The sequence below is a fragment of the Gymnoscopelus braueri genome (assembly GCF_963280865.1).
Source record: "Gymnoscopelus braueri genome assembly, chromosome: 19".
Classification (NCBI taxonomy): Eukaryota; Metazoa; Chordata; class Actinopteri; order Myctophiformes; family Myctophidae; genus Gymnoscopelus; species Gymnoscopelus braueri.
In genome coordinates, this window is record NC_137621.1 from 20,831,703 (window position 1) to 20,843,925 (window position 12,223).

General features: G+C 40.1%; 2 protein-coding genes across 2 annotated transcripts; one reads left to right on the top strand and one right to left on the bottom strand.

The window, feature by feature from the left end:
- Positions 1-246: 246 nt before the first annotated feature.
- Positions 247-6,177, bottom strand: pcmtl (l-isoaspartyl protein carboxyl methyltransferase, like). The gene is made up of 9 exons (XM_080413902.1): positions 6,117-6,177; positions 5,313-5,438; positions 4,287-4,391; positions 4,138-4,169; positions 3,934-4,038; positions 3,287-3,407; positions 2,929-3,014; positions 1,646-1,815; positions 247-1,013 (listed from the first exon to the last, which is right to left on the bottom strand). The coding sequence occupies exons 2-9, from the start codon at positions 5,428-5,430 to the stop codon at positions 1,001-1,003; spliced, it is 750 nt and encodes a 249-aa protein (XP_080270028.1). The 5' UTR covers positions 5,431-5,438; positions 6,117-6,177; the 3' UTR covers positions 247-1,000.
- A 151-nt stretch (positions 6,178-6,328) lies between these two features.
- On the top strand, positions 6,329-11,421 carry ccdc32 (coiled-coil domain containing 32). The gene is made up of 4 exons (XM_080413826.1): positions 6,329-6,440; positions 6,629-6,932; positions 7,756-7,909; positions 10,183-11,421. The coding sequence occupies exons 2-4, from the start codon at positions 6,680-6,682 to the stop codon at positions 10,382-10,384; spliced, it is 609 nt and encodes a 202-aa protein (XP_080269952.1). The 5' UTR covers positions 6,329-6,440; positions 6,629-6,679; the 3' UTR covers positions 10,385-11,421.
- The last annotated feature ends 802 nt before the right edge of the window (positions 11,422-12,223 follow it).

Sequence of the window (12,223 nt, forward strand, 5' to 3'; positions counted from 1 at the left end):
AAAGTAACTAGGAACTAAAGTTTTCAAATAATTGAAGTGGAGTAAAAAGTACAATATTTGCCTCTGAGATGTGGAGTAGAAGTAAAAGTATTGAAATACTCCAGGAAAGTAAAAGTACCTAAAAATTGTACATTTACTCTGTACTTAGTTACTTTCCACCACTGGTTTTGGCTAGGAATTACACAAACTTCATGTTGTTAAAGACAATGGCGGACTTGGCCACATAAAACAGACTCAGACTTTTTAAGTAATTATATTTTATTAGTTAATCTCCATGTTTCAAATGTAATGGAAAAATATATAAGGGGGAAAATGCATCAAATCCTCTATTTTTTAAAGTGTATCAACATGCTGTAGCATACAAATAGAGTAGCATAAGAACCAGAATGAAACAAAGTGACTCACTCCACACTATTTAAATTAGTTTGCTATTATTTTTAACGTTCTCACTTCATTAAAATAACACAGATTTTCAATTAGAAATAATTTATTGCATCCCCTTGGCTTGTATAGACACTTATTTTGCTGCTGTTTAATTGCAATCATGAAAGCAAATAATTCCTACATGGTTTACACACAGATCTATCTTATGCGCTATAAAACAATATGAAAAGCAAGTGATGAAAAAACACTGGGGCAATTAATTACAGAAAACAATCCATGAAAGCAATATTCCCAAAGCAATAAACATCCAACATTTCTTCCAACCATAATACCCTAAATTACTTTTGTACCCACTGACAAACATGTCAGTGGGTACATATTACAATATTGTCCTGACTCACTGGATTCTGGGAATACAGTCATCACTGTTACCCGGCTTCATGTGCTCACTCACTCAATAGCAGAGGAAAGCACATTGATCTTTCATGTTGCTAGGTGACTAGCGGGGCAGCTGACTGGCTGCGGGACTGGAGTCTGATGGAACAAATCAGCAGTTCTACGGAACTCAGGAACTGCAGCACCAGCGCCACCTCCTGCAGGGGCAACCACACTGCAGTCAGAGATCACCACTGGGGAGAAAAGGATAGGAAGGATATCATGAGGAAACTTCTCATTTATATAGCATGTAGTCTCGCGTGGCCAGACTGTTGCCTCCCACAATTTTCAAATGTTTCCGGTCATACAGTCTGGGACTCGGAAGCTCTGATCATGATTAAAATATAAACCGGATGTGAAGCCTCCTACCCACTTCCGTTTCGTCTTTACAGTCGCGCAAATTTATCCTAATATAAATACAAATCATCTAAGTATATTTAGCAGAAATGGAAATAAAAAAATAAAATGTAAAGATATTTTAAAATATATTTTCGTGAACGGAAGTGCCAGCTTCCTCCCTCGGATTTTGGGAGTTGTAGTTCCAGACTCTATATAGCATTCAGAGATTGTGGAATAGTTGTCTGGCTACGCGAGACTATATAGCATGTGCACGGGCAATATCCTGTCCTCCAGCTACAGTCAAGTAGATGGAGGCTCCAGATGGAGGCAAATAAAAATGGCATGTTTATGATCAAATCACCATAGAAATGCTTTGTCCTTTTCATGGAAATAACAAGTGAGAACCTAAATTACATCAAAATCCTTGGATACATTTTAATCCAATTATATTGGTTTAGTAACAACATATTTCTAGTCATCTTTATACCTGGGCCACTGACGTCTCTTGTCAGTTAGGGGCACGTAGACCACTCCCATCAGCGCTTTCCTGAGGAAGGTTCCGTCACTCTGCCGGTCGTACTGTTCTAGAACCTGACTGCCACCATCTGGACCCACTGGCAGGACCAACCGTCCCCCGGGCTTCAGCTGCTCCAAGAGCTTCCAGGACAAGAGGTTGAAAAGATAACATCAACATAATACTGTTGTCATTTGCATTGGAAATTAGTTTTGCATCACATTTCAATGATGATTCAAAATAGGATTAAGTCCTCTAATGTAGCATATAAAAACTTAACAGGAATAGACAGAGTACCACATAATAAGTAGGATCCACATAGAAACGACATGGCTACAATGCGGATCTCAGACCGCATGTGACCAGCCCGTGACGTCAGTCATCTTAGGGGTGTCTATGACATACCTATAACATATAACTCCAAATTTGGGCATGGTTTCAGCAAGATAACAGACCCATTGACTTCCATCGTAAAATCTATAAATGCTTGAAATCCCTGCGTGTCTGTCTGTCCGTCCGTCCGTCCATCCGTCTGTGTGTCCCCGCATTCTGTCCCCCCGCATAACTCAAGAACCGTCCGACCGAGAACGTGGTTGTCCAAAACATTATGGGTAAATCCGCAAAACCCCATATATGGAATACCATTTATCAAGCATCAATATGACATCGAAGTACTGACATCATAGACTGGCCTGGACTCCATATTTGGGCATGGCTGACACAGAACTCCATATATGGACATAGAAGGGACACAGACAGACAGACAGACAGACAGACACAACAGGTATCTTGACAACAGGTACAACAGTTAAAGCACAACCCGAGGGGCATCTTTCCCAACCGGCATCGGCCTAGTTAAAGTGAAATATTATACATTTGGGTGGAGGTACTAGCCTACTGGCAGTGTGTATACAAAGTCTGCCGCTGATTGGTCAAGCGGTTTGCGAGATTAGCTCCAGACAGCCAGACACACACAACCCTGTCGATAGACGGTTAGCCTCTTGCAGAGCCACAACGTAAAACGATTAATTGTAAATAAGTATATAATAAAAATAGGGCATTGGAATAAAAACATCAATCTAGTACAATCAATGTCCAAACGCGCGTGTTTGTGTGTGTGTATAATCATGTAGCACAATAATCCACTTCTCTATTATAATATACACATTTATTGAATCATATATTGAAGAACAAATGTTTTAACTTTTTTGCATCATATTGTATTGTATTCATTTAAAAACCATAATAGTCCTTACAGCCTTAGGGATTGTAGGCGCAGCTGCACCAACATGGATGGCATCATATGGTGCCCCGTCTGGATATCCCAGCCTTCCATCCCCAGCTGTGAACGGATGTATGAATGACATGATGTTACCTCATCCGTCAAATCCAATATGTTTGTTGTCAAGACAGCAACCAACACAGACTGATTTATACTTGGTTGCACATCCCGTGTCACACATTGAAAGTAGCCGATCTACAAGCTCACAACGTGTCTCGCTGCGACACGTTGTGTGAGCTTGTAGATCGGCGATTTTCAGTGCACGACACTGGCGTGCAACAAAGTATTAAACAGGCTTAAAAGGTCATACGTCCCGATGTTACCCAACTCACCCAAAAGTGTGATGCGCCCAGATGAGAGCAGCTGTGGGTCGTCAGCCTGCACATTTCTCACTGAGGTTTGCACCAGCTCGTCGATGTGTTCAATCCCCACCACTTTACCAGTGGGCCCTACCTACGGTCAACAGAACAATCTTTACTTTAGATCAGTGATTCTCAAATGTTTTAGATGCAATTCTCCATCTCTGGGCCTCCAATCTACACTGGAAAATCCTCAGAGTGAGTTATAATTTGAGAGTGTACAAATCGAACCAAATGGACCCGTAAGAGGTAAGACTCCATTTGGTTCCATTTGTACACTCTCGGAGTTACAGGCTAATAAGGGTCCATTTGGTAACTAACGATCCTGGTGGGGACCCGCTGGAATCCCCTCAAGGACCACTGGGGGTCCACAGTCTCCACATTGACAACCACTGCCTTAGACTACTTAAGCTTAATTTAGACTCTGGCGCAGTGCCAATGACTCTGACAGTGTTGCTCAGTGAAAATCAGTTATTTAGGTTGAACGACACCACCTCGCAACAAAGTATAAATCTGGCTTTAAATTAAGCTGCAACTTAGTCAGACGGATGCCATATCTCATGGAAATATCAGGTCAGAAATAACTTGATTATAAGATGATTACAATTGTGGACGTTTACCATTCTTGCAAAGCAGGCAGTGAGATAGCCACTCCCTGAACCCACATCCAACGCTGATGCCCCTTCAGTTAGCTTGTCACTCAGTACCTCCAGAGCATGGGCATGCTGCAAAGGCAACACAAAGAAAAGAGCACTATCAATCCACCACTCATGTCTTGATATGCCTAGATTGAAATTCATGTTATTGCATTCTTTCTTACTCACCATATGTGGAGCACTAATTGTTGCCCTATATCCTTTGATAATAGAAATAAACATAACATGTCTTAGAATACTTCTATCACTTATACACTACAAGTGAGTAGGCTACTACGGGGTTGCTTTAAAAATAAACTGCGACTGCCTTGATATACCTATGGATTGAGGAGAGTCAGCATAAGGGTAGTCTTTAGAATAGATTCCTCTGTCTGTAGCCAGCATGGAGTCAAACACTCTGTCACTGCGGATCACCCCATGGTCTAGAATAGATAGATAGATAGATAGATAGATAGATAGATAGATACTTTATTAATCCCCGAGGGGAAATTCAGATATCCCATAGCTCATACAGGCAAGGTTAGTTAAAAACACATCACAAAAAGAGGGGGGGGGGCACAGGTTAAAACTGAGAGAAGACAAATACAAAAGATATATTATGAATAAGCATAAAAAAGCATTTAAAGAAGGTGTCACTGGGAATAAAAATCATCCTTAAATAGGAGTCAGAGGAAATAAAAGGAAGATTTAACTGGTCTGTCGGAGGAAGACTATTGGTCTCCAGTATAGCATAATGCAGGGGTCTTCAACGCTTTTCAGTCCAAGGACCCCTAAACTGAGAGAAAGATGAAGCAGCAACCCCCCTCTACATATTGTATAAAATTGTGTTTTTCATAGATTTCATATAGCTTCATAGACTTGTTTGACATCACTGTCAGTGTAGCGTTGTGTTGGATTCATGTTAATATGTATTTTCAGACAGTTAACCACTTAAGTTAAACCCTCAATACTTAGAAAACTTGTACTTTGTCTGCGCTTTTTTCCCTCTACACCAAACCTCTTTGCCGAAAATAGGCAAAGCTCACAACACCTCACAGCGTTGTGAGCTTGTAGATATGCTTATTTTTGGCTAATGTTCCCCTCAGAACAGGGATGCTAGGGTTCAGATGGTTAATGTACAAAAAAAGTTACTATCACACAAAGATTTGGTGACCCCCCTGTAGTAACTCTGAGGGCCCCCTAGGGGTCCCTGGACGCCCTGTTGAAGACCCATGGCATAATGCATCCACACACTGACACATCAGTGTTCTGATATTACATTCATGAGTGCAGAAATGAATGACACCCATGTATACTATAATCTATGAAATACATCATTTTTTCAACAGTTTTTCATTACCTACCCCTAAGCCGGCTGATGAGTTCTGCTTGAGTCTTGCCACTGGATATCCAAGCCATTGTCCGGGATAGCAGCACACCCATAGGGAACGCCACTACAGCCAGACGAAACACTGCTTGCATCTCCCACACTGTAATGAGAATGTATGTGCAAATAAAATAAAATAAAGCAAAATATGTGACACGCAAAGTCTACATTTGACCTCTTGAGTGACATAGAGGTGATGAATGATGGTCAGTTGTAATGATAATGAATTTATTTATATAGCACAATTCCAGACATAGTCACAAAAGTGCTCTACAGAGCAGGATAAAAGGAACAATATGATAAGCATAAAGATATTTATAAACTACAACAACAGATCAGTGAATAAAACACACAGTTGGCACAAACATGTAGAATAGACCCATACAGATTTTATCAATGAGAAAAAGTGGCAAGTTATAGTTGGTTTAGTCATATATAAATCATATATATATAATATGTCAGGAATTGTAGGGACATCATGTCACAGCGGGCTCAGATTTGTGTTTACCTCATGTCAATGCAAAGAAAAACAACTTCCCCAAATTGCTATGAAAGAATTCTCAGCTATATCAATCAAAATAGAATTTGACCGAAGCGAAGAGATTATGCAGATTTCAGGGTCCAGTGATGTTCTGCATAGACAGCTAAAGTTAGCAGTATCACAACGCTAACAAGTATCAACAGTCAACAACGGTAGACAGTGGCTGGTCCTAAATCAATCAATAGTCACAAAATACTAAATGAAACAAAAGACACCTTCCCCTGGTCAGTACTTATTTACCTTTGGTATGAAGAGCACCATCGATGTACCAGGCAGGGATTAACGTCTTCCTGGGTCCTTGCACAGGACCGTCAAATCTGACCAATAAGAAGGGGGTTCTGCAACAGATACCAGCACAGCGCCAATCAGATCGCAGAACAATTTGACAGGCAGTTTGATGGTCCAATGAACTTACTCAAAATAAGGAAGTTGACTGCCGTCCGTGCCCGTGGTACTTCCGACATTGTCTTTCAGAGATCATGGGCATCGTTAGCTAGCAGGTCAAGTCTTTTTGTTTTTAGTGATACATTGGTACTATAAATGCGTATTGTCTTTTTCAAAGAGGTAAGATGTTGATGTAACAAATGTCCCCCACAGGCAAATGCTATATAAAACCGCTGCATGTCATGGTTCTCCACAATTTTAGCTTACTAGCTTGATAGGTAGCAAGCCTGCTTTTTTAGACTTTTCCATCTGATTCACATTCCTGTTAACTATACTAGATTCTCACATGTATATGTCTGATTAACTAGGTTATTTAACCTAGCCGAGGACATCCCTATTAACACGATTAGTGCACCGGTATGATTGAGGACTTCGAGAACAAGGAGGCTCGGTCCAGTGGAGAGCTCTGGTCCGAGATCTGCTCCAGTTTGCCAGGAGCAACGGTGGAAGAACCTATTCGGGATGTAAACCGTAGCCACTTCACAGATTCCTTCCAGCCAGCATCCCAAGTCGGCCTGCAGGCGAATGGACAATCAAATGGAACATGTACGCATTCTTCTGGTGCCAACTGGGAACCCATGGAGGATTCAGACATCTACATAGCAAGTTTAGGTATGGATCTCCATTCCTGCTCGTTTCCCTCGTCTGTTTTCCTAGTTGCCTCTCTTTCCTCTGTCTGCCAGTGCCTACATGACCTTTTACTTCTTCTTGATCAAATGTGTTTTAGGGATTGAAGGGATCAGGGATTGTGTATATTTTCATCACCATATAGTTATCACAGTTGCAACACCTTGTTAACAAGCTGGTGGCATGTGGGGGGTTATGTATTCATCACTGTTTTATTCCCTAGTGAAACAGTCCATGAAAACCGTTGTGTGACATAGCCGCAAGCAACTCTTTGGATGCTATTTTTGCTGTCTGGCATCTAGAGTTGCAATACCAACCCTTGACAGCCCATTCATCCAAAACAGAAAAGTCCGATCTTGATTGTATTAAACAACATTAAACTCAGCAACATTGCAGCTGTATGTAAAGAAACACTCGTTTTCAATAATGCAACTTCCTGCTGCCTTCTGCATTATGTGCAATGTCGAAACAGGTGTTACGCAGGACCGTTGAGTGATTTCCAACGAGCGCTTCTAAACTCAAACAATCACGTGCATGGAATTTATTGACAGAAAGTAGCTCATCATAACCTGTCTATGGTGGATTATTGTGAAACAAAAACATTGCAGATACAAAGAGGATAATCCAAGCTTTCCGTACAGCTGCAATGTTGGTGAGTTTAACGTCGTTTAATACAATCAGATCTGACTTTTCTGTTTGGATGAATGGGCTGTCAAGGGTTGGTATTGCAACTCTAGATGCCAGATAGCAAAAATAGCGTAGAGGTTATAGAAATTTACAAAAAATGTGCTTCTATATTTGATTTCAGAGAACCGCCTGAAGAGGCTGAAGGGGCAGTCCAGTGATGTGACCTCCAGGGACATGCTGCGCTCTTTGTCTCAAGCCAAGAAAGAGTGTTGGGACAGATTCCTACATGATGCCCAGACGTCTGAGCTCTTCCAAGGTGGTGACATGGACGATAAGTATGTACCAAAAGTATAAAAGACGTTTATAGTATACTGAAGGGCGTCCTGGATATCGATATTTTTGTACTATCTGTTGTGCAGACCGGTAATGGCATATTAAAGGGCTTTTAAAAGCAGCCCACCACACACACTGTCAATTAATCGGTTTTATTAGATGCCAAGCAGCAACAGTTCCATCTCACTTTCATTATGTCTGCCAGAGGCCGGGACGAAGGTTATTTTTGTGTAATATTATAATTGTATGTACATCCCTCCAGGCTATGCCAGTTGGGCACAAGCTGTCCGTCCGGTGTATGGGAACTACACTACTGCTGTGACGCAAATCTGTTTTGTACAACAGTTAAGAATCTGTGCATGTAAAACCTTTTTCCCCCAGCGTATCTCTTAGTTACAAAAACATTGACCTTGTCTAGAAGTTATTGTTGAGAATTATGATGATCGCACAAGTAGTTAGATTTGTGCTCCACTGAGCAGCGAGCGCCGGTTTCTAGTATTTATCTTTTCACCTTCTGGAGATTAAATTAATTAGTTTTTTCTCTCGTTAAATCTGGCACAGCCACAGCACAAGAAAATACTTTTGTGTTCATTTATGCCTTATGACTGCCAAAATGAAACCACATTTGTCTGGTATTAATTTCCCACCACGGCATGACATCAAAACAGGCAGTGCGTAAAACTTTCCATAAGGTCGGTCAACACAATTATTTTAGTTGCAGAGTGTATTGAATATTAAATTGGTTTAACCAATCTAAGATTTTTCTAAGTAACAACAGTTCTACGTGCCACTTCTTAGTGACTGAACCAGGATGATACTGGAGCACTCAATTCACTTCAGCTTCATGCTTTAAGGTGCAAACAAACAAGTCAAAACATTTGAAGATGCAGTGTTGAAACATTCATTGTTATTTTTTTTGTTATTAGGATGTGATGTGTGAAAGAAATAGCTCTAATTATGATAGCAATCATTGCTCAAGAGTGTTTGCTCTGTAACAGGGGTCTGTCTCTCTTTAGTAAACAGAAAATGTATTATCTGCTCCAGATACCAATTTTATCCAATACAACAGGATAAACAAGTGAAATTGGAAGTGATTACGCCAAGAAATGAGCAGACAAATTTTAAACCGAAACACTAAAAATTTAACCTGTTAAATGGGTAGTAGTCAGGGAATATTATCAGAATAATGTCATATCTAGGAATAAATTCCTTACCAAGAAATTTCTTCACCAATGTGTTTGTAAAAGTGTCTAGTAACACATCTCATAAAGACTGAAATGCAGTTTCCCTAGGGGAATTTTTGACAGCTGCTGAAAGTTGAGGGACCCACCATAACCTTATGCAGGGATTTTTTAAAACATTTTAATTCTGTTTTAAGTAGCATGTGAGGGGTCAAACTAGGGTGTTTTTATGATTCTGAATCCATTGCAAGCATTTGTTTTGCACCAAAACCACTCCTTGGGCTAAAAACGGCCCAATCTCAATGGGCTTTTTACACAAAAAAATTACCTGGAAAAGGTTGGCTATGGCCGTTTTTATCCCAAGGAGTGGTTTTGGTGCAAAACAAATGCTTGCAATGGATTCAGAATCATAAAAACACCCTAGTTTGCCCCCTCACATGCTACTTAAAACAGATTTAAATTTGGATTTTCCCCCCCTTGCATAAGGTTATGGTGGGTACCCCAACTTTCAGCAGCTGTCAAATTCCCCTAGGGAAACTGCATTTCAGTCTTTATGAGATGTGTTACTGGACACTTTTACAAACACATTGGTGAAGACATTTCTTGGTAAGGAATTTATTCCCAGATTTTTGAAATATCCCCTGACTATAGGTACTCTTTCCTGATTCGATGAAATTGGCAACCCACCTGAAGATGTATTTTCTGTTTATTAAAGAGATGGGGAGACCCCTGGCCCTGTTACCGAACAAAAATTATATAGCAATGGTTAATATCTGCATATAGGGCATTTCTGTTTTCTCAAAAAATATTTAGTTTGGCCCAAAAAATAACGTACTACCTTTTTAAAAGCAGTGAAGTGAATTGAGTCCTCCAGTAACTTTGGGTTCAGGTAAGAAGTAGCCCATAGAACTGTGTTTGTACTGTATGTTGCTGACCTCTGCTGAAGCGCAACACAGCTGCCGTGTTAAGTGGTGAGATTGGTGGACCCGCACCTTTTTCTTATCCAGAAAAGGTTGACAACCACTGTTCTAAATGTTGATTTCTCATGTCCTCGCCCCAGTGTCTTGATACTGTATGTGTATTTCCTTTCACAGCGCCCTGGAGCACTTCAAGCGGTGGTTAATCCCTGAAAAGGTGGCCATCAGTGCAGAGGAGCTGGAATATCTCCTCAGACCATCTCAGAACACAGAAACAGCTGACGGTACCTCTGAACAGGACCAAACACAGGACGGAATCAACACAGAAGGAGACACACAAAAGCCTGAACAAGATAATGCTCATTCTCCAGAGAAATGACTTGTTTTAGTGGTGGTAAAAAAAAAAAATAGTAACTTGCTTAGGGTTCTTCTGTTCAGGAGCATTCTGAATTGATCAGAATTGTTAGAGGTTGTTTGACCAAGTGGATTAATCTGCCATCATCAAAGACAGTTATGGCTCGTAGTAATCCCTCCTATTCACCAGCGGTTCTCAACCTGTGGGTCGCAGTCGATGATGATTTTGGGGGGGGTCCCCAGATGACAGTGAGCCTTTTTAATACCTCCCAAAAAAAGAAGTAAGTAAGTAAACTATACTACAAAAACTGGTCAAACATTCCCAAAATTGTCAAATAGTAAAGAAGCATTGTGAGCTTGTAGATCGGCTATCTTCACAATATTTATCTGTGGAACCGAGTCAAACTAATTGTAATGCCTCAACTCCTACAATTCTAAGTTCTTGTCAGGATGGGGGGTCCCCAGTTCAAATGTGATTATTTTAGGGGGGGTCACGGCCTGAAAAGGTTGAGAACCACTGCACTAAGCCACCGACTCGAGTATTGAATCTTGTATCAGTCAGTGATTTGTATTCTTCAAACATGTTGCACTGTGTAAATGCATAAAGTAGGATAAAAAATGCCATGACATGTTGTTCTGTAGACATAGAATATGTGGTATACGTACACTACGGTCCATCCTCTCTCTGTAACGTTGTGACTTAGGTTGTACATGATCTCGCACTTAGTTGTTAATGAGGACCATTACAGAGTATTGTTTTGGAAATGTTAGGCATTTTGTAAATTATAATCCCTGAACCAATGCATAATTATTCAAGAGTATGCTGGGTTTAATGGGTGAATAAGGAGTGTTAATTATCTGTAACAAATAACTGATGGTGTAATATTCAGTGTGATATATCCTCATCATTGCCATATTAATTTCACATGCGATTAAATGAAAACAAGTTGTTTAAAGCATTCTCAGTCTAAGCAAAATGAGAGTGCACCTTATGTTCCAGATTAATGTTGTTATTAATGTTACGTTTTTAATTGTTCAGTAAACATTCAACCACTTAACTAACGTTTGAGGTGTGGATTCTATTTAATGGTTTATGTGATTTATTCTTGTATCCTTAGGCAGCAGTAACTTGTTTGTTGATATTTGGTCCTAATATGCAATGATTATGGTACTTATATTTGCAGATATGTTAGGCTAAATCACAGATGAGCATAATGTCTCCAAAACGTGGGCTGAATGGAGCTAAAATTATATCAATTTTAAACAAGTAGACTAGGCGTCCCTAAAAACGCCATGTATTATTGACCATAGAGTTATACAACACAGAGTTTTTGATAGGCCTATTATTACCTTGTATAGATCACTGTTTCCCAAACAGTGGGTCGGGCCCATATGTGGGTTGCAGACCAATTTTTATTCGTCACGACGAGTAAATACCCCTTTATCATTTTTTTCCTATTTCAAAAGATTTTCAACAAATTCCCCCAAAATTCTAAATTTGTCAAAAGTTAAAAAAAAAAAGTTTTTTTCAAAAGCATTTCATTTTTTTCATTTTTTTTATTTACTCATTGATTAGAGGGAAAAGAAAAAGAAGTAGTGAAAACGAGCTTGAAAATCTACTATTTTCACTAGTTTGGGTCCCGGGGAGAGTGGGAGACATCAAATTTCTCTTTTGGGTCTTGAGGTAAAAAGTTTGGGAACTACTGGTAGGCCTATAGATGGCCTACTAAGGTATGGTAATGGCTTAAGGTTGAATGACCGGTGGGGGTGGCTGGGGTTAGAACTTCAAGAACCCGTTTTAGGCTACTGTGCAACTAACAGTCCAGTGACGGAAGAAGTAATCCATTTTTGGGCGGTGAAACCG

Excerpts from the sequence above, each read along its gene's own strand:
- pcmtl (XM_080413902.1), bottom strand. The coding sequence starts at position 5,430 with ATGCAAGCAGTGTTTCGTCTGGCTGTAGTGGCGTTCCCTATGGGTGTG. Across the intron at positions 4,392-5,312 it reads ACTCATCAGCCGGCTTAGGG|ACCATGGGGTGATCCGCAGT; the intron begins GTAGGTAATGAA and ends TATCTATTCTAG. Across the intron at positions 3,408-3,933 it reads CTGCCTGCTTTGCAAGAATG|GTAGGGCCCACTGGTAAAGT; the intron begins GTAAACGTCCAC and ends TGTTGACCGTAG.
- ccdc32 (XM_080413826.1), top strand. The coding sequence starts at position 6,680 with ATGATTGAGGACTTCGAGAACAAGGAGGCTCGGTCCAGTGGAGAGCTC. Across the intron at positions 6,933-7,755 it reads CATCTACATAGCAAGTTTAG|AGAACCGCCTGAAGAGGCTG; the intron begins GTATGGATCTCC and ends ATTTGATTTCAG. Across the intron at positions 7,910-10,182 it reads GGTGGTGACATGGACGATAA|CGCCCTGGAGCACTTCAAGC; the intron begins GTATGTACCAAA and ends TTCCTTTCACAG.